Source organism: Echiichthys vipera (assembly GCF_963691815.1).
Source record: "Echiichthys vipera genome assembly, chromosome: 1".
Classification (NCBI taxonomy): Eukaryota; Metazoa; Chordata; class Actinopteri; order Perciformes; family Trachinidae; genus Echiichthys; species Echiichthys vipera.
This window is the reverse complement of record NC_139826.1, coordinates 25717320-25743450: the sequence shown is the minus strand read 5'-3', so window position 1 is coordinate 25743450 and position 26131 is coordinate 25717320. Positions and strand designations below refer to the sequence as shown.

The following is a 26131-nucleotide window of genomic DNA, read 5'->3' as shown; positions in this document are numbered from 1 at the left end:
TTCAGAAACAGTCAAAATACATCCTCATTCAGTGCAAGAACTACTGACTGCAAAACGGGATGCTTTTCAGAGACCTGGGTCCAGCTGGATAAACTTTTTTTCTTTGCCATCAAGAGTCAAGATTTAAGATGATTACTGTCACATCGGTTATAGAAGTACAAACGTGTGACATGCTTATGCTGGAAGGATCCGTAGAAGAAAAACAGTAAGTAGTAGGCTTAATGTAGGTAAGGGATGTAAAATATAAAATCAAGTATGGTAGCAAATCTAAGAGGAAATACAAGAAAAACAGTGAATAGCCTATAAAATAAACAAAATATGATACAATAAGAAAATATAAGAAGCAACAAATATAGCCTACATAAAGTCTACTGTATATAGCCTAGGCTATAACTATTAGCTTATAGCTAATATAGCCTAAAGTTAGATATAACATAATATATACATTTAAGGCATGTTAAAAACAGTGACTACTTCACACAGAGTGAATATTGCACAGTGGGTTGACGTTGACCCTCTACTACTGTAGCCTAGACACATACCTTTTGATGATGCATAAAATACTAAGATATTATAATTGTCATTGATATATTCATAGATTTAAACACCATGTTTTTGTTAAACAGAGGCCTACACGTGGAAGGCATAGTGAACACTTAATACTTAGCCATGTAGTAGCTAGGCCTACCTTACTTAGCAGCCAGTAAGCCTTTCATCAATGTTGTGTGAATTAAATGTTTCTCAATTTAAAAAAAATATATAGGCCGATTTTATCATTGCTAATAATATGTTGGATTAATGTTCATGCATATTTTCATGTTTGAAAGAGGTACCAAACAATATTTTGGCGGACCTCTTGGAGCAACTCTGAGGACTCCCCCAGGGGTCCCGGACCCCCTGTTGAATATCTCTGAAATATAGCAAATATAAATTACTGTATACAGTGGCGTGCACATACTTTAACACATGCTTTGGCTCCCAAGAGGGCGCTTCTTCCCTTAATAAACAGCAGATGGCAGTAATGCGCTAGTGCTGTGTCTAGTCTGCCAAACCCACAGAAGAAGAAGGAGACTTCCGCGCTAACGTTAGCTTGATGCTAGGTTAACTTTAGCATTAACAGTATTTACAAGTGTAGCCTGTTTTCCAACCGTTACCATGAATTAACTGAAGACTGTCGAACCATCGTTCCGTTAAACGTCTCGGTAGGTAAAACATATACCTATATTAATAACGTTGGAATAATCCTCTTTTTCGACCGTTTTATAACGTTTAATAACGTCAGCTGAGATAAGTGAGCCAACTTAGCATGAATGTTTTCACAGCTGGTTTAGCTAACTACGGTACTTGGTACTTAGTTACGTTGGCCTGGCGTCCTAATTTATTTATTAAGTCGCTCTCGTCGCTGTTCTTTTGGTGGTTTACCTTGAACATTAACCGTCAAGTCAACAAGTCTTACGATTTTACCCTCGCGTCATGGTCAATATCTTTGGATTGGTAACATTGGCAGTTATGGATATGTTATAATCGACGTTGACAGCGACAGAACAATATGAAAATTGATTATTGTTAATGGGGAACATAGGAACCACAGTTTTGGCATTAAAATACGTTTTATTTGGGGGGACCTGTGTGACTATGGCAAGCCGTTTTATTATTTAATCAAATCACACGGCTATCTGTTATTACATGTTAGATATCCATAATACCAGTTGTCCCAGTCAAAATTGAATTCTTACTAGTCAGAATGTTGATTTCAGATATCTAGAATGAACATACTGGAGAGCTGTAATGTAATTTTTAACACGAAAATAGCAGTTGTACATATCCGTAATGACATTTTTGCTAGTCAGAATGTATTTTTGATAGTCAAAATTACATTATGGATATCTGAAATTTAAATAACTAGTAACAACAGAATTGTAGATAGCTGAAATAGGAGTTTTTCCTATTAAGAGTGACATTATAGATATCCAGAATGTTTATTCTAGATACCTAAAATCTAATTGTGGATGAGAATTGAAAGCCCAATACACATAACTGGCAAAAGTGGATATCTGAAATCTTCTTTTTGACCAGGAAGAATTGCGTTACAGATATCTGCAATGCATATCCAGTTTAGCTATTAACTGTTAAAACAGCTTGCCGTAGTGTGAGTGTATTTAGGTCATCATTCTCTGGAGTACACTTCATTTTCCTTTCTTTTATTACAAGGTAGTTCTGCATAGGAGTAATGTTACCTAACATTGTCATTTAATAGAAGCCTGTCTTTTCAGTAGCTGTTTGGAGAGAGAAGCATCAGCCATGTATGCCTCTGGTAAATACAGCTCGCGGGGCCCTGCTCTCATCCCGCGGATGAAAACCAAGCATCGCATATACTACATCACCCTGTTCTCTGTGGTGCTGCTTGGACTCATCGCCACCGGCATGTTTCAGTTCTGGCCTCACTCCATTGAGTCCGCAGCTGACTGGACACTTGATAAACGCAGTGTTCATGATGCACCTCTGGTCCGCCTGCCTGTCTCCAGTCCTATTCCAGAGAGGGGGGACCTCAGCTGTCGCATGCACACATGTTTTGACGTGTACAGATGTGGCTACAATCCTAAAAACAGAATCAAGGTAACTGCCCTTTACAATGACCCTCATATCACAGAGCTTACACAAACTAAACATATCCTTTCAATGTTTTGCATTGTTACTTGATGAAATTATAGCCCGTTTTTTTAAATGTTCGCTTTTGTAGGTGTACATCTACCAGCTGCAGAAGTTTGTGGACGAATTAGGGGTTCCCATCAGCAGCACTGGACTGTCTCGAGAGTACAATGACCTGCTCAGTGCCATCTCTGACAGTGACTTTTACACTGACGACGTCACCAGAGCTTGTCTTTTTGTCCCATCTATTGATGTGCTGAACCAGAACTCCCTGCGTATCAGAGAGACCGCCCAGGCTCTCTCAATGCTACCCAGGTAATGTTTAAAGTAGAACCAGTCAGGAAAAAGGAAATCTTAATACACTTCTGAACCATGTCAGAGAGTTTGGTACTTTTGCTTTCTGTAGTTATTCGTCTTTATGAACCTGTTTTTCTTAAATTGCTCTTGTGTGTTATCATTGATGTATTACTTACATCATTAATGGATCAGCTATGAAAACTGCCGTTAATTTTCTGTCCATATAATCTGCTAATTTACTTATCCTTCCAGCACTAATATTGTGTATCTTTTGGTAGATGGGACAAAGGGATGAATCATCTACTTTTCAACATGTTACCTGGAGGCCCTCCTGACTACAATACTGCCTTGGATGTGCCCAGAGACAGGTAGCTATTACATAAGAATGGGCCAGGGGTGGGCAGTCCTGCTCCTGGAGGGCCAATGCCCTGCATGTTTTAGGTTTCTCCCTACTCTATCACACCTGAGTCTAACGATTATCACACCTGTGACAAGCTTCAGCTTCTTGATAACGAGCACATCATTAGAATCAGGTGTGTTAGAGCAGAGAGAAACCTAAAACATGCAGGGCAGTGGCCCTCCAGGAGCTGGATGGAAATTAATGAAAATATGTAGAAAAAGAAACACGGAAATTTAAATCAAAGAATAGGCTTGGTGCATGAACCAAAAAAATTGTTGCTTAGCTGATGTACGACTATAGTCAATTTTGACATTTAAAAGTCCATGTTTTCAGGATTCCTATCAGCAACTTTTAACCATAGACTGTATAAAAATTGGACATAGCCTCTACGCCAAGGTTTGTTCGCAAAAACTTGACCCGATCGTCCTCGCCTATGGGAGACCTTGACTCCACCTCATTTCCTCTTACCAAAAAAGTGCATTGATGTGACGTGGGGGGGGGGGGGGGGGGGGGGGTGTGTGGATATGTCATGGAAGTATGACCTAAACATACAGACCAGAATGTTTTTTTTTGTACCGGTTCGTAAATAGGTTTAATTATGCTGTGAAAACGCCCTGTTTAACATGGGGTCAATGAGAAATGTCTCTATTATGAAACTTGCCCCTAGTGGACACTCAGCGAACAGCAATGCTGCACCTCGTGTACTAGCTAAAACAAATCAAAAGAGAACATATTTCTCCTGTATTAGCTTCTTTGCACTGGCTACCTGTAAAATCTAGAATATAATTTAAAATTCTTCTACTTACCTACAAAGCTCTTATTGGTCAGGCTCCATCGTATCTTAAAGAGCTCATAGTACCGTATTACCCGACTAGATCGCTGCGCTCTGAGAATTCAGGGCTACTTGTCGTTCCTAGAGTCTCCAAAAGGAGAATGGGAGGCAGAGCCTTCAGCTACCAAGCTCCTCTCCTCTGGAAACAACTCCCAAGTGTTATTCGGGAGGCAGACACTGTTCCCATATTTAAGAGTATGCTCAAAACGTTCCTTTTTGATAAATCTTACAGCTAGGCCTTATGAGTCCTTAGCTATGTTGTTATTTTTAAGAGGATTTTGTCAAGACAGATGGCCGTCCTCCATAGAGCTGGGTCTGTAGGACGTTCCTGCCTGTTATAGGGAAAGTTTTCGTTGCCACCATACTCTATGGAGGAATTGTTGGGTCTATGTAAATCAAAAATAGGTCATAGAGTGTGGTCTATACCTACCCTCTAAAGATAACATTTGTTATGATTTGGCACTTTAAATCCAATTTAATTGAAATTCAATTCAATTAAATTTTTGGCACTTCCGCATTGGCTCAACCAGGAAGTCTCTGTGGGTGGAGCTTGTTTCTAACTTGTAGGTTCATAATTTCTTGTTCATGCATATTTTGTTTCTGAGACAGATTCAACTCATTTTAATGCTACAATGGATTATGCATTTTAAGGTAGAATTTTGATGAAGATGAAAGAGATATTAAGAAATTACGAGACAACATATTTTCTGAAATCCTTGAGGAGAAATTCAAAATCTGGTTGTATTTACCAGCAAAGAGCCTTATGTCTCAAGATGATCTGTAGGCTAGAGTGATGGTTGAGGATTGAAGAGGCTGGGCTCATGAACGCAGCCTTTAGACAATGAACACTATCTTTAGCTGTAAGGAATTTCCTGGGCTCATCCAGCTGGAGTCCATTTGGCATGGGGCCTCATCAGAACCAGGTGCGTGTGACCAACGACGTGTTTCCACTTATATTCACCTTGCCTGAGAATAGAACAGAACCCAGAATACTTATCATCACTTAATCAATTACATGGGATCTATTAATCAGGACACTAAGTCACGTCAGTTCATGTCGCTCATTGTTAGTTGCAAAAGATCTCTTAGGAAGCAAATTAATGCATTTGTGTTTAAAGGTATGTTCCTGTGGCTCATGTCTGTTGAAATCCCATTTGTGTGTTTGTTTCAGAGCACTTCTGGCTGGAGGCGGTTTCTCTACATGGACCTACAGACAAGGTTATGATGTCAGCATCCCAGTTTACAGCCCCCTCTCTGCAGATGTTGAGCTGCCTGAGAGACAGCCAGGGTGAGCACTTCTCACACATTAACTCTCATTATCTTGTTTGAGTAGCACATCATGACCAGATTAAAGTCACATTAGTAACATTATCCATCAACCACTTTTCTGCCAAAAGTGTACAGGGGAACATTGTGATGTGTGATATTTAGGATGGACTTTGAGTCTAGTTATGGAAATAAAGTTCATAGAAGTTTGTTTATAGGAGTTTATAGTCAACACTGTAAAGTATGACTTGATAAGCAGTTGCCTATCTCCTCTCTCCATTCCCCCAGGCCAAGGCGCTTTTTTATTTTGTCCTCTCAAACTGCCATTCACCGAGAGTACCGTGCTGAACTGGAGCGCTTGAAGGAAGAAAATGGTGAAGCGCTGCTCCTCCTGGACAAGTGTAGCAACCTTTCACAGGGGGCCGCATCTGCACGAAAACGCTGCTACAAGGGACAGGTGTATGACTACCCACAGATCCTGCAGGTAGGAAGTACAACTGCATTAAAATGACTTATTTCAAAGCTAAAGAGTATCAAGACGCAGTATCCTTGTTAAATGTACTACTTTCCTGAATTTGGCAACAAAAAAAATCAAATCAGATATTTTGAGATACATAATTCTTCAACCACCAGTGCATAATATAGACAGCAGGGATGCTAAATACATGTGTGAGAAGTCATGTATTACACAGCCATGATTAGTACTGCAGTTCCTGGTAACTTAGTTCCTAGGCTTTAAATAAAAGCTTCCTTTTGGCCAAAATGTTAAAGTTCCTAAAATATTCTTTTTTTCTAGAAGAAATTAAAGCAGTGAAAATGGGTCTGGCTTTAGTAAGTTAGTTAGTTTTGCATGTCCCTTTAACAGTTTGCTCCCACTGTGTCTCTACAGGAGTCCTCATTCTGTGTGGTTTTGCGTGGGGCCCGATTGGGTCAGGCTGCCCTCAGTGATGTGCTACAGGCTGGCTGTGTCCCGGTTATCCTCGCAGACTCCTACATTCTGCCATTCTCTGAAGTACTTGACTGGAAAAGGTCAGTCACTGATAGAGCTGTAATGATTAATTTAATAATTAATTAGTCGTCAACTTTTAAGTAAATCGCCTATTTTGATATTCGATTAATCGCTGAGTAATTTATTAAAAAAAAAAAATTCTTCCTCCAGTGTTTCAATTAAATCACCTATAATCGACAGAGTAATCAACTTTAAAAATAATCATTATCGGCAGCCCTACTCACCGAACAGTTGAAAAACATGTAAATGGTTCAACAGTCAATTTTTATTTCACTAATTCTGTTTTTGCACAGGGCGTCTGTGGTAATTCCAGAGGAGAAGCTATCAGAGATGTACACCATCCTAAAGAGTATTCCTCACAGACAAGTTGAAGAAATGCAAAGACAGGTAATAGTCACAATGTGCTCAAGAGAAAACCTCTGTCAGCAAAGTTTATTTAAAGTGCCTTCTATTTAGTTACAGTTTAAAAACTCAGATTGACATTGTGGTCAGAGCAGCTGTCAGTGGAGTTAGAGCACTTGCATGTCATGTGCGAGATGTGCCTGTACCTTAACGATCCAACCAACCAACCCAGTCATTGGGAGCTGGAACAAATTTTGTGTGATGTGCTGAAGACAGAAATTTGGATACCACCCTTACTTTATGTAAGTTTGAATTTCCTCTTTTGCTCACTTTAGATTTAAAAAAGCTTTCAGAAGACTCAACTATGTTGATTTAAGCTCGAGTGAAATGCACAGAAGACTGCTCACTCTCTCTTTCCATTTGATATCTGCAGTGAGCCATAATAAACAAAAGTGAAAGCAGCTTTGAAAGAAGTGCAGCAGTTCAGCTGCTCCTCATTCCCTTGTATCAACTCTAGTCCATTTACTAATTATATTGACCAAACAGACATTTTAGGCCAGGGGTTTAAAGACTGGTTAGGGTTGGATTACACAAGACAAGCTCAAAAACATGACTTGCTCATGAGAGGGTGGGGTATTCTGCAGTGTATAGCTTACAGCTAAATTGGTAGAATAGATCTGGTGTTGTTACCCATTGGTCACAGTACTCCTCTGCCTGCTCTGACGCTCTACAGATGGATTGAATTGGTTGTGAGCTGATTCTTGTCTTGTCTTGACCACAGAAGTAATTTTACTATGAATTTAGCGAAACTAATGGTATACCACGATATATGATTTTTTTTTTTGTGTGGTATTGGTCACAGACCGCACTCTTAACCCACAGTTAAAGCATCAGAGTGTGATGTCCTGTCAGTCACATTGATTACTATTGAAAAGAAAGTCTGTTTTCTTTTAACCTACAGTAAACAATGGCTGGAGATTGTAGGACCATAATGGAGATAACTTTTTTTTTTTTAAATAGTATTTTCTAAAAAACAAGACGGCTAAGAAATTGTCTTCCCGGCTTTCTACTTTTCAGGCTTCATTTCATACTTTGCTGAAGTAAAGTTCATATTAAGTCTCACCTTTAATGCTGTGTTCAACCTTAAGTGAGAAAAGCTCAAAATGACCAAGCCTGGCCAGCTACATTGTCACTGAGTTGCCGTTGAAAGTTGAGGACAAGCCAGCTTTGAAAGTGTCAGGCATCAGTTTGTACCTTCATAGCTGGCTTCCATTGAAAATTATTTGTAACTTCTTGCTCAGTTGCCAGTAATGTGAACTCAGCGTAAGAAACCAAAGCACACTCAGAAATGTAATACTGAATGGAAATTTGATGTCAATCAATTCTGCACATTTGCACAGTCCACCTCAATATGTAGTCTGTGTTGTAAGGGACCATACTGTACAGTGTCCACCTTCTCTGGCGTAAAAGACGGGGTCATTTTAATTCTACTCTTTTATACATATTTCACACAGAGCTTGATTAACAAAAAAGAATTAGAATTATTATTACTATTATTTTTGATGTGGTTGAGGTGATGTATTTAATTTGTTTTGCCAGCAGAGGGCTCAGCAGCCTTTGCTTTCATAGTGTGTCTGTGTATGTTCCCATGTGGTCTGACTTTTGTGCTTACAAATATAAAAATAGGAATGCATACTTACCTTGAAGGAACAACTTATAATTTGTTTCTTTAGTATAACGTATGGTTTTGTCAACGTAAATTATACTTAATAATTTTTAGAGTTGGAGGCCAGATATTATACCTGTGATATCGACAAAACAGATACTCCAAAGAAAATTAATTGGTAAAAATTGTTGGATGGGTGGTTGACCGAAGCTGATACATTTAAACTTCTTTGGGTAGGGAAAGAAGAAAATTTCACACAAATATTGATAGTTGTTTTTTTGTTGACCGTAGCAGAATAACATCTGTATGGCCGTTTTCAGGTCATGCTGCAGGGACGGAGCATTTGGTTAAGTTTAGGGGAGCCAATAAAAGGGTTAATAAGCTAAAAATCTTAATTTATAGATTAATGAAACTTCCCTGGTTGATTACTTATAGTAAGATATATTTTTTATTAGATTTAAATGCAAATTAGGAATTATCTTGTGCGATATGTGCTAATTTACATACATAACATAAATCTGAACACTGGATAAATCCAGGTTAAAATAAGAGTCAAAGGTTTATACTGAGGGAATTCCGTATCTCTCTGTTTTTGTCACTCCATAAATCAGAAAATAGTTTTATAAACTTCCTGAAATGTTATGTATGTGTAACCACATGTCTAAGCCTAACTCCACCCACAGCATAATTTGGAAAATGCAACATACCTCATTGGAGGGTGTTAACATTTTTATATTTTATGACATTAATTAGTCACAACTGAGCTGCTTGATCTCAGCATTGGACTTGTAGGTTTAGGGCTGATATAAAACAGCAGATGGCGTGTGGAGCCATTTTCAACACATGAAATGCTGACACAAGCAATGCCAATATAAACAACAGCATTACTGTTTCATTGCAGTACAGCCATATCATTTATTTACATTTCAAAAACGTGCAGTGCCTCCTTAAATATGCAAATGAGGCATTATCTAATTATAAATATTGTGATTTTAAGAGAATTATATTGACATAAATAGACAGGGTTTAGTAAAATACATAAATTTATATTTTGGTCATTTTACAACAGTCTTAAAGTAGACATGTTAAGAAAGAAAAATAGCCCCCAATCTCAAAATTAACAAGAACATAAAAAAATTATGCTTTTGCTTTAGTGTCTCCCCTTAAGGAGCCTTATTAGAGACCTGGTATACTGCTGAGCTTTCATCAGAAGTCACAAGAACTCATTTTCAACTTTGAGATGATGTAATAGCATCCATATAGGTCACACTTTAAAAGGCTGCATACTAAACAGCTGTGAGATGTTAACAGTGCTCAAGTGAGACTACTGAGCCCATGTTTGTGTGCCGACTTCATGAGCCTTGTTTGAATCATACCCTCTAAATAGGACACATACTATACAAGCTTTATTAGATTAACAAAGACAATTCATTTATTTTATTTGAATAGATAACATAGGATGGGAGAACTGCCTTCGTATTGAGCTTCAACCAGATTTTTCTTTCAGCCTTAGCTTCCCCTACTTTTTTTGGCCTCCCAGCACTCAACCATACAGAACAGTATACTGGCTGCAGCTGATTTATAGGATATATGTCAAGTGGGTCTTCTCTCCTCTCCCTTATATGCTGTCTGCTTTTCTTCAGTCTCCCTTTTACATGCATCCCCCTCAGACAGAACTGAACACTCAGCCAGGATGATGACAGGTGTCCGAGGCTTTTTTGGTCAGTCAGAAATGTAATAACAGCTCCTTAATCTTCTCAATCGAGATTTGCAGATTTGATATCCCTGAACTATCAACCAAGGTCCCTCACCAGATTCCTTCTCTTTACTTTCACAAATACAGGAGCTTTAACAGTCTCATGGTGTGCCTTTGTGTTTTACTGCAAACGATTTAGAGCCACACAAACTACTACAGTGGTGGGAGAAGATATTTAGCTAAAAACACATTGTAGAAGTACTGTGTTAAAAGTTATAGTACTGCAGCTTCAAACGTACACTAAAACTGTAAAAGCCTGTAAATATAAGCATCAAAATATACATAATGTACCCAAAGTAAAAGTACTGTTAATGCAGAAAGGTCCATCTCAGAATGAAAAATGTTATATTGTTGGTTTATAATAATTGACACATTAATACTTAACCAGCTGCTTTTTGTTTTTGTGTAGGTAGTGGGTACAATTAGAAGGCTTCTACAATACAAGAATTGAGGCATCACAGAGTTTAAAAAAATGTGATGATGAAAGTCTAATTTGAACACTATCTTATTTCAAAGTTACAGTACACTATTTATTTGGATATTTTTGTTTTGACTGTTCTCCTGCACATTGGATTTGAAATTAAATTAATAGCATCACTAATATAAAGGCCCCTAAAGGTGAAGTTTTATAGTAATCTATATAATCTATTAGTTGAGCGCTGTGGAAGATTAGTTTTATTTTGTATTAATCTGTAAAAAAGAACTAGTAACTAAAGCTGTTAAAATAAAAGTAGGCGTAAAAAGTACAATACTTGCCCTCAAGAGCTAGAGGAGATGTTATTAAGTAACATAAAATAGAAATTCTCAAGTACCTCAAAATTGTACTTGATGAAATTGCATCACTGAACTAGTGTCAGTCGGATAGTCTGGAAACCACAGGGCTAACTAGCACAAAAACTAATTCCACATGAAACCTGCGGCTAAAGTTGTGGTCATCAGTCATGGTCGTCTAGACCCAAAGTCCTGCTAGTTTATATTTTAGCTCTTCTAATAAGGACTGATTTACACCTGGGAGACTTGTAGGTTATAATTATTCTTATTATTAACAAGTTGTGTGTGTAGAAATGTTTTGATCACAGTTAAAAGTAAAGTGCTAATAAATCTTGAGCAAAACAATATTCCCAGTGAGCAGCTCACATGAATTAAACGGACTTTGTTTCTCTGCTGTTTTTGATTATGTCAAAAACACTAATGATTGCCTGGGTCTGTCCACAGCTCGCCGGCTGCCAATTTTGCTCTATAGGTTGAATCATCTGTCAGGCACTTGACAACTTTTTCTGAGTTAAAGAAAGTGATGCAGACGACTGCAATATAAGCAGTTTTTGATCATCTCTTTGACCTTTTATTTTAATGATTTTAAACAAATAAGGAGTGGAAGCTATTGGGGAACTCTGTAAACCAAAAGGAAATGAGAAGGTAATTTCGTTTTAACTTAGCGTTACGTATTGGTGAATTAAATTTTGGTTAACTCATGGATTTAGTTGTTCAGAGTTACTGTATGTTTGCTGCTACACATCTTTATTCATCAGCAGAACAGAGCGTAGACTACAGATGCTGTAAACGGAAGATGGAGAAAAGGGTTTCTCTTCTCTTGCAGCGCTGTCTCTTCTTCCATGCTCATAAAAATTCCTGCAGGCGCTGGGAGAGGGTGGAGGTATGGGCCCCTGGGCCAGCACAGTTTGCTTTCTGCCTCCCCCCGTCGGAAAAGAAACTTTCATCACTGGCTGATTTATGGGCCGCTGGGATTCCCCCTTGAGATTAGAAAGTCTTTTTTGAATCCCCTCAACCACTCTATAAAAATAACTGTTGTTTTTGTGTTCAGTGCTTATAGACCTAGGTGATTTAGGCAATGGTGGGATGTCCAGTGCTTTACACCTAAATACTCAAATATTCACATCCTCTTCTCTGTAGAGGGGGGGTGTGTCATGTAGGTCATCGAGGAGCTGTAGGCATGGAGCCAGGTCAGTGTAACACGGTGTCTGTTGTTTAAAGCTTCATTAACTCTTATAGGGTTTTTTTGCCTCTGAACTGTGCCTTGAAGTTTCTAACTAGAATTGGAGCCTGCAGGAGGCAAGGAGGCTAGACGCATATGTCACGGCCAGTAGCACTACTCTAGATTGATCAGTTCATTGCAACTTTCATGTTTCGTGGTATAAATTGTGAAAAACAGTTCATGAACCCTACATACTGTATAATCTCTTGATTTCTCTTCAAATCTCTTCTCTTGCATCTCGACCATAAAGCAGCCAGAGTTTAAACTAACTATCTTTCAACAGAGATGCATTCTTTTTATATTTCTTTGTCTTTGCTCAAAGTGAAATGTGAATGAGGACAGTTGTGGTAACATTAAGATATGGGTTGGGAGTTCAGTAATCATTAAGTCTGCTGTGCACATCAGTGATCTGTTGAAGCAAAACGGGCACAGTAAAAAGAAGTTTTAGAGAGGTTCAGAAGGACAGTTGTTGAAGGTGAAGAGGCTGGAGAGAGCTACAAAATTGTCTTTAAAGACGTGGAACAGGGGAAAATCTGGATTTTACAGCTATGACTTCACTCTGGTGTTATCTTCTGTTATGTAGTGGCTGTCCTCCACAGCATAAAATGAGAATAAAACTACAAAAGCATTTCAATAAGCAGTAACAACAGTTTCATTCTCTACTATCTTATTCAAGTTAGGTCAATTATTGGAGTCCATGTAAATGATTCTGGTACTTTTTCATTGACATTTCCATTATGGTGACTAAAGGCAAAAGCAGTGTTTCCTTATACCTGTGTGCACATTGTTTTTTGATAATGACAAGATTGCCATTTTTTAAATTACATTTTGTACTTGTACATAAATACTTGTATGTCTAAAACTTTTACTTTTCAGGCAACCGCTAATTTGAAAACATTTTATTGAGCTGTTGATGTTTAGCTGAGACAAAGTTGGATGAAATCGCCTCGTCTCTGTTTACCTTCAGCTTTCTTTACCTCCGCTCATTTCTTTCAAATTGCGAGGTGGGTCGGGGTTATGAGGTTTTGATGACAGTTTGAGGATCTAATCGAGTCACGAGATTTAGTCAAAACCTCTTTTTAGTACTTTTCAGTGAATAAATATTATAAAATCCACAGACGGTTGTAAAGGGTGCCCAATATCATTCACTGACATAGACAATATATGGAGATACGAGGTTACCAACAAGACGAGATGTTTGTTTTTTCATCAATCAGTGCAAATATCCAATTATGTATTTTCCAGCTACATCTGTAACGTGAGTATTTAATAAGGTTTATTTGGTTAATTTACTTTTGTTAATGTGTAGAGCAATGTTGATCCTCTAAACATGTGGTATTTATGGGTACATTTTAACAAGTCTGTTCCATTTGTCCATAGGCACACTGGTTCTGGGAGGCCTACTTCAGCTCCATGAAGGCTATTGGCTTGACAACGCTCCAGATTATCAATGACCGCATCTACCCGTATGCTGCGCGAACTTACGAGCAGTGGAACAATCCACCTGTGGTGGTATGTAACTGTGTTGACTTGATGTGTATTTATATTGAAATAATTTGCAACTTTAAGCCATTGAGCAATATTGTTTCAATATTTTTGTCCTAACCTTCCATTGTTGCCTTCCAGAAGTATTTAGTATCTATTTCAACATACAACTTTATAATCTATACAGTCTGTGTGCTCTACTGTGCTGAGGCACTCAGTTGTATTCCTCGAAGTCTTTTTATTGCAGACATCTGAATGATGAAACCAATCCAGAATGGAGCTTTGACCATACAGACGCTCACAGTGACATATCAGCTCTCCTGAGCCTTGTAAATCAAAGCCTCTTTGGCAGAGTGACAGTAGATGCCTTCAGTGTTTCTGAAGCATCACACATGCTTCGCTTCGCAGTTTGGTATACACCCAGCTAGCTTTGAGGCAGCCAGTTTGTGTCAGCAGTTCTGCTCTAGGAGGATGCCTCCGTCGTGGTGAAAAATAAGTTCCTGCATGTCTGAGTCATTGTGTTTGTAGAAAGTACGCTGGATGTGAAGAATGGTGTGTGTGTTTAGCATCCCTGCGGTTGTGGGAGGTTGTGCTTGCAGACAGCTTGGCTGGGCAATCTCTCAGGAGTTGTTAATCAGCACGGTCTGATCTAGAGTCTCCTCAATCCTCAGCTTGTGGGGTAGAGGCATGTGCATGTGATCATGTGTGTGGAGGCATACAGTAATAGTGTCTTTGCATCTGTCAAACGTCTACAAGTATCCCAGCAGATCCACTGAAATGCTAAGATAAAAGAGGTGGCAGTCACAATGAGGTTGCCTTGGTGTAAACGAGCAACGCTCTAAGGGGTGTTTTCTGATGTCCATCATTTTATTTTGCCTCAAATCTGTACAGAAATTCAGGTCTATTAGACCTAATTGGTTCTAATAGGACTAATATTGAGTGTTTTCCTCCGAGCAGATGGCTTGTTAATAAGCAGTTATACTTGACATTGCCAGCTTGTTTTTATCCAATTGATCAGTATCACTCAGGTCTCAAGGTTTGTTCAGACACAGAGGAGGTTAATTGTGTCATGGTACAGACTTTTGTCCATTCCTGCCTGAGATGGGAGATGAAGTGTTTTCTCGATGGATTCAGTGAATGGATGGTGAGAAGAACTTCCACGGAGCACTAAATAAATCAGGCAGACATTTTCCCCCTCTCCTCCTGTAGTCTTTAGGCTGGTAATTGAAAGCACATTTCCCAGGATTGTTCGGGGGGGGTGTCAGAGTAAGGGACAAGCTGCTTTTTGTTTTTTGTGTAGGTAGTGGGCATACTTAGAAGGTCTCTACATTACAAGAATTGAGGCATCACAGAAATGTGATGATGAAAGTCTAATTTGAACACTATCTTATTTGAAAGTTACAGTACACTCTGTTTATTTGGATATTTTTGTTTTGACTGTTCTCCTGCACGTTGAATTTGAAATGAAATAACTCATGGGGTTAAAGTCAACTTTATTTTGATGGCGCTGACATTCCCATCTGGTTAACCATACTATAAAATGATTTAATCCGCACAATAAACACAACACAATAAAATAAGTTGTTTCTTTGTATTTTTCAGGAAATGAATTGTAATTTAATTATTTAGATTTAATCCAACTCTACTGTGCATCTGTGTACACTAGTAATATACCGTATGTGAGATTGTGTTTATATATATATATATACACACACACACACAGGAAATCAAAACAAATTATTAATAATTGATTTATTGTGAAATATTGTTCTTTTTTATTATTCAGAATTAGAGTGGCTTTTTTTATATAACCAAGGAACTTCAACAAAAACCTTTTTTCTTAGGGCTATGGGATTAAAAAATGAATAGGAAGTGTAGAGGCCCTTGCTTTGAATGACTTCAGCTCATCTGTGCCCACAGGACATCACTAGTTTCTCACACAGCTCTGGTTTGATCTTGGTCCATTCTTCTTCAGTCTCTTCCACAGTTCGGTAAGTGTAGTGGGTTTCTAAGCCATTACTTTGTTGCCAAGGATTTTCCAGAGATTCTCTATGGGGTTTAGATCTTGCTGAAGGAGGTTCACGTAAACATTTGCATTCACCCTGCCATTGAGCTGTACAAGAGGCCCAACTCCTGCTGCATAAAACATTGCTAAAGTTCAAATTATTTGGGTCTGATGGGAATTATGGCATCGGACTGGGAAAGACTGAACCCAAAGTGTGTAAAGAAGTGAGTTAAATTTGGAGGAGGGAGTATCAGAGTCCAGATCTAAACCCCATAGAGAATCTCTGGAAAATCGCTGGCAACAAAGTAATGGCTTAGAAACCCACTGAAGTGACCGAACTGTGGAAGAGACTGAAGAAGAATGGACCAAGATCAAACCAGAGCTGTGTGAGAAACTAGTGATGTCCTGTGGGCGAGGATGTGCTGAAGTCTTTCAAAGCAAGGGCCTTTACACTTCCTATTCATTATCATCATATTTAATCCTTCAGCCCTAAGAAAACATTGTTTAAATCTTCTCTTCTGACACAGTGGTTACTGTTCTCTAATTTTGCTCACAAAAGCATTTTTCACAAAATAAAGGTTTTTGTTGAAGTGCCTTGGTCATTTAAAAAAAACATGCTAATACAGCAGTGGTATAGTTAAAGAACATATATCAAATTCTGAACAATAAAAAAACAGTATTTCAGAATAAATCAAGTATAATACTTTCTTCTGTAATTTTGATCTCCAGTGTATATTATACTGTATGTGCATGGGTTCAAGTTGAATGTAAAATTGTGTTTCAGCAAGAATGCTTCAACAGATAACACAGAGAGATAAAGGCATTTTCAACACTTGTTAGTACTTCATTTTCTTTTCCTCTTTAATCTACAAACCCTCAGGATTAATGGAGAACCACTGAAGAAGTTCAAATAACCAAATAAAAATTTTTTTTTAGTGTAAAACGCATCAACTCCTTCAGATCTGTTGGTGACATAATGAGCTTTGGCTTTCTTTTCATCTAATTTATTCAGTTTGACAAATGACTTCAGTGGTCTCTAACCTCCTTTTTTATACTGTTGAAGTGCGTGCGTGCGTGTGCGTGAAGTTTAATTATTTCCCCCTCTGCTTGTTCGACAATGTGAGAATGACCACAAGGAAGTTTCCACTTGCCAGTAAAGTGGAATTTTATTGGTGGAGGAGTGACTGATGTTGTGTAAAAGCAGTGGCTGTGTCTTTCTTGACAGACTTGTGATGATGCTCTGGAAGGATTCACATAATCACTGTGTGGCCACCTGTACCCAGAAGAGAAATAGTTTGTGTTCTTCAAGAGGCCCACACATTTACTGTGTTAAATATGCTCTCTTTGCCCATCTCAGACTGATTGTCACTGTAACCAGGGTGGATAATTTGTGAAGCCTTGAAGTTTATCAAGAGTGAACCCTGGTGCTAGTGTTAGAATAACACATGCTTGTAAATCGAATACATGGATTGTCTTTATTTCACTTGAGACAACAACCTTTGTAAACAAAAAGTGATTGTTTGCATGACTACTACCACTAGTCTTTGGATTTGTGTCAGTGTAATCTAAATTACTGTAATGTTTTAAGTTTAGTATTTAGTACACATGTACCATCAGAAAACTCTCCTGTAACTTCCTTCATTTAACAGTTTCACTTGATCTAAGCTGCAGTCAGTGCGGCTCCAATGGTTCACAAGCCATTTTAAAGGGGAGCAATGAAAGAAAAAGTTCCATGAGTTCCACAGTTGACAATAGACGGCCACTACTTGCTGTTTCCACCCTGTGCTCTGCCTCTGGTGTTCCCAGAGGGTAGCCAACCTGTCTTGTTTGCAAACTCCTTCCCAGTCTTTCTTGTCCCTCTGCTGCTTCTGTAGAGTTTACTTGGCATTCCGACTGGAAGCTTTTGGCATCCCATGCTCTCCCTCTGTTAGCCCCTGAGAGACATTATTGGATGATTCTTGCTCCATAATAAAAACCATAATCTGGAAATTACTGCAGGTGACCTCACTGTCAATTGAAGCACTATTATAGTGGATTAAATCATGGAAAACCTGACAGACGGTGTTAACACAGAAGACATGAGACTAGCTCTACAGTAGCTTTTCATGGAAATGAAAAAGAATGAATGGATTTGCATCCTAAACGGCCTGTTTGTCTCTGTTTCATTTCTTGTTTAGAAGTGGACCAGTGTGAACAGCCCTCTATTCTTGCCACTTATCCCACCAAGGGCACCTGGGTTCACAGCAGTGGTGCTGACTTACGATCGCGTTGAGAGTCTTTTCCGGGTCATCACAGAAATCTCCAAGGTTCCTAGCTTGGCTAAGCTACTGGTGGTGTGGAATAACCAAAACAAGAGTCCTCCTGAGGGTGAGTTTAGCAGATTCTCATCAAAAATAAGATATAGTTTAGGTTTCTGTCTTTAATTTCTGTTTACAATCCTATTAGTTGCTCCTATTAGTTGTTATTTATGCATCTCGCTCTGTAATTATTTCCTTTAATATAGCAATTCAGTATACAGTAGTTAATTGTGCCTTACCCCACTGACTGTTTAAGTCAGACAAAGACTGTTCGGGAACAGGACTTAGATCGGTCCTGCTGCTGTAAGAGTTAGCTAATGTAATGAAGTAATGAGACGACTTTGAAGTGCTCCCTCGTGGCTGTGAGTTGCCTTTTCATTAGAGGCATCAGCGGCGCCTGGCTGGAGCTTTGTGACCCATTATAATTAACAAGGGGCCATTGATGGGTCAGACTTATGGGGCTCAGTCCAATATGAAGGCAGATTTTCCCATTCGCACCAAGCCTTGATCTGATGTGTTTACAAGCTCCTATTTCTACTTCCTACTTTGTTTTAAAGAAGATGCTGAGCAAGCAAGTTCATTTTTTTTAATAACATAATCTAGCATTAATGCTTTTGTTTGTGAGCCTGAACCTCAAACAGATGCCTTGACCTGCTTTCAGTGTTTTTTATCCATTAATATAAAGGATCTCTTGTACGTGTACGGCAGCTAAGATTAACTGCCTCACAGCTATAATAAATGTAAAAGCTATAGCTTATTTGCTGAAGTTTAGAAATTCAGATAATAGCCTAAAATTCCCTCACTCCTACTGTCTCTTTGCAACCTAAGAAATAAAAGAAGAGTGACAGCAACATGGACAGAGTGAAAATAGAAACTCTGGGCGTTTAACATAGCAGTTTTCCTGACAATAGCTTTTGACAGGAGACCTCAGACGTGGTTAGGAGGACCTGGAGCTCTTCTCATAGGCTGCCAGGCCCCAGTTACCCCATTAATGGGAGGACACATTCTGTGTGATCTGTCTGTGCCATAGTCCGTGCCATGGACACTGCCCAAGATGTTTGAAACTCTCTCCTGAAAAAATACTTTGTTGATCTGCCTCATGAAGAATCTTAATGTGGTTAGATTTGCACACGCTTGAGGTTAGCGTAGCGATACGAGTGAGTGACTAAAGCTAAACTCCCAGAGCACTGTTTTCCACTGGCAGGACAGACTTCAAATATCTGTCTGTCAGTGGTAAATTACATCATAATTCCTCGCCCATCTTCAGACACTGACATTGACCAGATATAGAGATACATTATTGTGTCACTTACTAGATATATGTATCTGTGTATGGCTGCAACTAACAATTTAATATTCAGTTAAATCTTGTGCAGATTATTTTCTCAAATAAATGATTACTTGTGTGATTAAAAATTCAAAGATTATCAACTTGCTATCATATAAAACAATTCTTATTCACATTTGAGAAGTTTTTGGCCATTTTTGCTTGAAAAATTGTTCAAACGTTGAAATCTTGCCTATTAATTTTCTGTTTACCAATCAATGGATTAAATTGTTTCACTTGTGTGTATATATGTAGTTGTAATTGTATTGTTTTCCACCTGGCAGAGTCTCTTTGGCCAAAGATCGGAGTTCCTCTCAAAGTTGTGCGAACCAAAGAGAACAAGTTGAGTAACCGCTTCTTCCCCTACGACGAGATCGAGACAGAAGCTGTGCTAGCGATCGATGATGACATCATCATGCTGACATCTGATGAACTGCAGTTTGGCTATGAGGTGAGAAAAAGACCCCATTCAAAAAAATGTAAATCTTAACCTTGACCATACTTTCCCATCTTTCCTCTGACGTATTGCAGGGAGCCATTTCAAGTTGATCCCAGAGTTTAAAGTCATTCAGGGAGATTACCGTCTCATTCTCCACTAGTTGGGGATTTGGCTGCCTGCTGAATGTGTTTGATGTGTGAAGAATGATGACAGGTCTAGAGCTGATGCTTTCCATGCCCACATACCTGCCGGGCCCCACTTAACCCGGCACACTCACCTGAATCCATTTAGAAGCCATTTAATAAAATTGTGCTCAGTTTAAGGATAATTACATGGAATTACAGGCAGAATTGAGGAGCTGTCTGAATGACCAGATGATCAGACTGGCTGCTGGTGTCAAGTCAATATTTTCAGCCATCATAAAGCTACTTCTATCTGGGGGGGGGGGGGGGGGGGGGATCTGGATCTGACTCTCAGTTGTGAAATTTTTTGGCTCAGACAAAAATGTTCAGAGATCATTTGAAACTAAAGACTAAATAGTCTTACACTCTCTTTTGAATACCCCCTAATTATTCATGTGTTTAGTGTTTTAGCCATCAGTTTTCACCTTTGTTCAATTCAACTGAAAATGCCTTCAACGATCTGTTTCTTGTCCTGCTCCAGGTATGGAGGGAGTTCCCCGACAGGCTGGTGGGCTACCCAGGCCGGCTGCACCTCTGGGACCACGAAATGGGGAAGTGGAAGTATGAGTCCGAGTGGACCAACGAGGTCTCCATGGTTCTAACCGGGGCCGCCTTCTACCACAAGGTGAGACCCTGAAATTAAGTAGTTTAGGCTGCTTGAGCTCTGCCTCTTTTATCTCCCTTAAATCTACTTGCGGGTGTTAGAACTTTTACTTTGTAATGATGCTCACCAAACTAGTTTTGAAAAGGGAAATTTTCCATTATATGTGGAAATCAAATCAAGAATGAAGCGAGTGTGCGTGTGTGTGTGTGTGTGTGTGTCTCACTTATACTTAAAAGCTCACGCTCACTTAAGTTCAAAGCAAATTCTGGTGCAGTAGTTCCTCCTACATACTCTCGGGTCACCCTGTCAGTGTCTGCAATATTGAACTTAATGAGTCTGCAGTATATTTATACGCTACCTATTAATAATCTGTTGTTCATTTCCATTCCAGTACTTCAACTATTTGTACTCATACAAAATGCCTGGAGACATCAAGAACTGGGTGGACGCTCACATGAACTGTGAAGATATTGCCATGAACTTCCTGGTGGCTAATATCACAGGAAAAGCTCCCATAAAGGTAGGTTCATAGCTCTGATGATGTAGGTGCTTTGAGCTTGCAGAGCGAGGCTGAAGCCTGACAAAGCGGACCAGCATCTCTGGGTTTGATCAGCTGTCACCCTTCAACTTCACTGCCTCTCCCCCTCCTCATCACACTCACTGTGCCCAGGTGCAGGGGCCCAAGCTAAAGCCCAGCCTTAACCTCCCTTATCTGGGTGTCACTCACTGGTACTCCCCCTCTGAGTATGTTTTCCTAAATTCACCGGGGCTCACGCACACCCTGCCATCAAATCACAACCTGCACACTCTGCCTGCACCCGCACTTCAACCTCCCACCGTATCTCCTTCAGGTTCTTTCAGAAAACACCCACCCTCTCCAACCAAACCCATTCTGTATTGCTCTCTCAATGTCTCCTGCTTTCTTCTGCACTCATACATTCACAGATTCAGAGAGTGCGGTGTAGGCATGTGTCGGGGTGTGGATGTGATGGAGGTTAGACAGAGGAAAGCCATACATCATCTCTCTCCAACTCCACTGATGAGAATTCAGACTTTTTTTTTTTTTCCACAAGCTGGGTTTGGAAAAAGTTCTTGAAGAATGTCATCATACCGGACAGTGTATTAGCGTCTGTCTGCGCTGCTCAGGTTTAACAAACAGTTAAAGTGAGCTGACATTACTGGTGTGACTTTGTCCTGCTTCTGTTTAGGTGACCCCCAGGAAGAAGTTCAAATGCCCCGAGTGTACTGCCATTGATGGACTGTCCTTGGATCAAACGCACATGGTGGAGAGGTACGGCACTCTTTTGGAAATTAAATGAGCACAGTAGAATTTATTTAGTGTGCATGCATGTGTGTGATTTTCAGAATTAGAATATTTTTATAGCTATTAATTGTTTTTTTTTTTCAGCTTTTTGTTGCTTTTCAAATAATAAAAAAATTAATAAAACAGAGATACCATTTGTCGTACATATACTGTAATTTAAAGTTTTTTTTGTTGGGCTCTGGTGCATAATCAGCAGCAGCGTATCCGCATTTCTTACCAAAAGCATTATCTTTTCATAGCAAGAGAACCTTGTTTACATTACACTGCAGTCAATAGTGTTTTGTAGCAGCAGGACACACCACATACATAAAACTTGGGGGAACTCAGTTTAAATCCATCTGCTCCTTTTTCTTAAAAAAAACTTGCAGCATTAGTGAAATAAAGTTAAAAATGTTGCACCTAAATTATTTTCAGTGTTTTCCGTTACCTCTTTAATGTCATATGCAATAATTTATGTAAAGTCCGGCATATTTTGTATTACAAATTCCTTAAGCTGTGCAAAAGTAAACACACAAGATCAATATGTCGATATATCCTCTGCATGCCATTAAACAGAGATATAAATGTAAAAAAAACAATTTATCATTCGCAAACATTACTAATCAGAAGTTGATAAATAAATACATGTTTTTAGCCTGAATCTTCAAGTAAATCCATTTTGTTTTTGTCCCTAGATCTGAGTGCATCAACAAGTTTGCATCAGTTTTTGGTACAATGCCTCTGAAGGTGGTGGAACACCGTGCAGACCCGGTGCTTTATAAAGACGACTTCCCAGAGAAGCTCAAGAGTTTCCCCAACATCGGCAGTCTCTGACCAGCCTATAACAGATGTTCGGACCTCATCACAGCCTCAACATTTCAACATTTGTCAACAACTTTGTCTTTTGTGTCAAAACGCCAATATTCAGACTAAAGTGGTAAATGTTTCTGTCACCCCTCAGTTCAAGTGATGTTCACTTTGATTTTTTTGGATTGAATTTAAAAGCACACTTGTGCAGGACATTAACAATATCTTGAGAACACTAGAATCTAGGGATGGCGATGAGTCTGATGTAAGTGATTTGTTTATTTGGGTTAAAGTGACTTTCAAACATTTACCAGTACTGATGCATACACTAATGTTACATGAATTGCTATTGGAGGATCTAACTGAGTCTGATGTTTGACGAACAGGCTGACTGGAGGCTTGTGGCCCCTCACTGTTACTGTTTTGGAGCTGGAAACTTTTGGCTCCAGCTGCTCTGGAATCAGCGTATACAGTGTATATATTTGTATTAATTGTGATAATTTATGATGCTCCAACCAGGATTTTTGACCTGATTATTTTAGCTGTACTGTATTTAAAGTAATACATGTTTAATTTACATGGTATAAAATTATATGATTCAAAGGTATATCTATCCTAGGCTTTAATGGATAAGTGAATGTGCTAACACAGCGTACAACAGATGATGTACAGTAAATGTTTCACTTGTGTTCTGTTTTAATCAGATTGGACAAAGCTGGTACCATAAATCTAATATTTAGAGTGTGTAACTGCTGATTTTAAAAGTTTGATGCTGAGCTACTGGAACATCTTGAATTGTAATTTTATACTGCCTGAGCAAGCCTTTCGATATGAACATCTTTCTCTCTCTCTATCTCTATCTCTCTCTATATATATATGTATATATACACACACACACAGTGGTGCTAATTGCAACAGCAAAAAGTCACTTAATGAGTTATGTGTATAGTAATGTAACACTACATAAGCATAGGAGTTGTTTTTTGCATTTGAAGGAAAGTCCATTTCCTAAATCCACACTTTTCAAAACCGATATGTATAAACTGTTGATGCAATGCTTCGTTTTTATTTGGTGTGTGTCTGTGTTGTAGTTGTCCCAGCTCCCGTATTTAGGCTGTAACACTGAATGCGGTGTTATTAACATTGCCTTGTGATGGTTCATTTGCCCTTTTTTTTATCATTTTCATAAGGTCAGTGAAATTGTTTTAAATTTTTTGACTGGGTTTATGTATTTAAGTGTAAATATGACTTTGTAATACACAATAAGTAAAGACCAAACTAATGTGTCTTATAGTCTTAATGTTTTTTTCCCCATCTACATGTTTCTGATGTGAAGATGAAGTAAGACATTTTTCTTCCTTTTCATGTCTGTCTTTACTCCAGTCTGTGACCGTCCACAGCAGAGCCTCCATGACACGGGCGATCCACTGTTCCCTCCAGCCCGTCACCTGTTGTTAATATACGCAGCCTAATCCACCCTGTTCAGTGTCAGCAGTTCAAAAGGGCGCAGTTCGTATTTTTGTCAACTTCAATTAGCGTGATACTCTTGCGGGTTGTGAGATCTCATTTCAGCACTCGTGCCCCTTCAAAGGGACTGAAATGCGTGGGGATTTCAGAATGTGACTACAGGATGACACAATATTTTGGCAGAGTGGGTGCAATGCAATACGACACTGTTTTTTAACAACAGCAGACAACTTAATCGCATCACAAGTCCTCTTTAGCCGAAGACTTGAGTGATTTCTAAATATATGTACTTGTACTTTACCTTCTATCCTTTATCTGCTGTCTTTTGCCGTTGGAACCTTGTCATAGCAAATAAAATGACAAATACTTGAATAGAAGTGCAATAACTTATTGTACTTTAATCACACAAAACGTAAAACAAGCATGAGTAAATTCATACACATTTCAAAAGACAGCTTAAAGCCACAAAAGGGAAAAAAACAACTTGCATATTAAGAGAAAACAATGCTCAAACACAACTCTGGAAATACAATTGTACCACCAAATGAAAAAAAAGTGATACACTCAAATACTCCATAAACTGTCTCACAAAATAAAACATGACATCTAATTAGAAACGCTTCCAGGAGTCTTAAACACTTCAATCCATTTTCCATGCACGAAAATGTACATGCAGCACACGTCTATCATATATTTACTCCTATACTGATTGCCTGACTTCAGTAGTATTAGAAAATGAGAAAAGTGGACGATGACTTCATCACTCAGGGATGGAGTTACGCAGAGTGCAGGAGGGAGAGGCCTTTTATGCAATCTTGCATCAACAGTCCTTGCGTGATTGTAGGAAAAGTGATTGATTGAGTGTGTTCTCTCCTGACATCGCTGGAGATGTTTCAGTCAAGAATAATGATGCTGAATACTCAGAGGAGTGAAACCTTGAGTATTTATTGTTTAAACCTGAGCTACTGAATGCCAGTACATATGTCTGTGTGTCTATTAAACCAACCAGAAAACAGAAGGCCCTGTCTGTCCTGACACACAATACTGCAGTCCACAGCCTCCACATGGCTCAGCATTAATTAAAAAGCCTTCCCGTGCGGCTGTGCCTCGGACCTTGCGAATGAGGGGCTGCAGCTTTAAGCCGGTGGACATGGTGGAAGTGAGCAAAGGGAGAGGCACAGAGCAATGTGTATGAGTGTATTGAGGAGGAGGAGGTGGGATCTTTGAAAGCAGAGCCATGACAGCTGAGGGGGAAGCATGTGTGAGGCATGTTTGTTTTGCATTTACCCCCTGAGCGCAGCTGTGTGCACTGTCCTTTTCCCAGAACACCGGAACACAGCAGACGCCCTCGTGGCTCGCCCTCCGTCCAACCCCACAGCTAGAGCACAGGGGCCCCCATGTCCACATTTGCAACGAGACGCTCTCAGTTTAAGTCAAAGATATGTACCCTATAGTTAATATTGTGCATATGCCTTGGATTTGGGTCAGAGAGTAGAACTGGATATAATTCGGAAGACTCTGACCTGCGCTGATGACAGGTTACAGCCTGCATCCTGCTTCTCTTACCTGCCCTGGAAGACAGTGAATATGGTTCAGTATAGTGAATTAGCAACGGTTGCTCAGCCAGAAAGTGTACTACAAGGTATCAGGTTTTCTTGAAACCCTTTGTTCCGCTTAATTCAGGCCTTGCTAACAAAGGAAGCACACACTATAACCTCATCTGCTATTCTTGTCACAATGGAGGAAGCAGTTACCAGGGAAAAGCAGTTTTAGTGTTTGAATATTTGAACGTTATGAGGATATGGATATGATTTGGGCTCATCTCTGGCTGGCCCCCTCCTCTTCTCTTTCCACAGAGAGAAACAAACAAACACAGGCACGTTGTTCCAAGCCTAGATTGAAGTAAACAGGGAGTTAAAGCTGTAACCGGAGTGGAGACAGGGAACACGATTTGTTAAGGTGCTTTACCCTGACTCGTTAGTGGTTTTAAAAAAACAGATCCTGC

The 26131-nt window shown here is 39.2% G+C and overlaps 1 protein-coding gene across 4 annotated transcripts; it reads left to right on the top strand.

The window, feature by feature from the left end:
* Window positions 1-62: 62 nt before the first annotated feature.
* On the top strand, window positions 63-23945 carry ext2 (exostosin glycosyltransferase 2). Of its 4 annotated transcripts, none has more exons than XM_083926824.1 (15): window positions 63-205; window positions 2274-2616; window positions 2741-2964; window positions 3225-3314; window positions 5350-5466; window positions 5733-5928; window positions 6334-6473; window positions 6747-6840; window positions 13591-13722; window positions 17878-18067; window positions 19609-19775; window positions 20427-20570; window positions 20941-21069; window positions 21758-21840; window positions 22548-23945. In XM_083926824.1, exons 1-15 carry the CDS (start codon window positions 129-131, stop codon window positions 22684-22686), a joined length of 2265 nt encoding a protein of 754 aa, XP_083782950.1. In that variant the 5' UTR covers window positions 63-128; the 3' UTR covers window positions 22687-23945. The 4 variants fall into 4 exon arrangements, with proteins under 4 accessions (XP_083782950.1, XP_083782952.1, XP_083782951.1 ...); XM_083926826.1 differs by lacking the exon at window positions 63-205 and adding an exon at window positions 1079-1202 and having other exon boundaries at window positions 2277-2616; XM_083926825.1 differs by lacking the exon at window positions 63-205 and adding an exon at window positions 1084-1202.
* The last annotated feature ends 2186 nt before the right edge of the window (window positions 23946-26131 follow it).

Bases quoted from the DNA above. Each gene is read 5' to 3' on its own strand.
- ext2 (XM_083926824.1), top strand. From the start codon at position 129: ATGATTACTGTCACATCGGTTATAGAAGTACAAACGTGTGACATGCTT. The intron at 6,841-13,590 runs GTAATAGTCACA...ATTTGTCCATAG, and splicing joins TTGAAGAAATGCAAAGACAG to GCACACTGGTTCTGGGAGGC. The intron at 18,068-19,608 runs GTGAGTTTAGCA...TCCACCTGGCAG, and splicing joins AAACAAGAGTCCTCCTGAGG to AGTCTCTTTGGCCAAAGATC.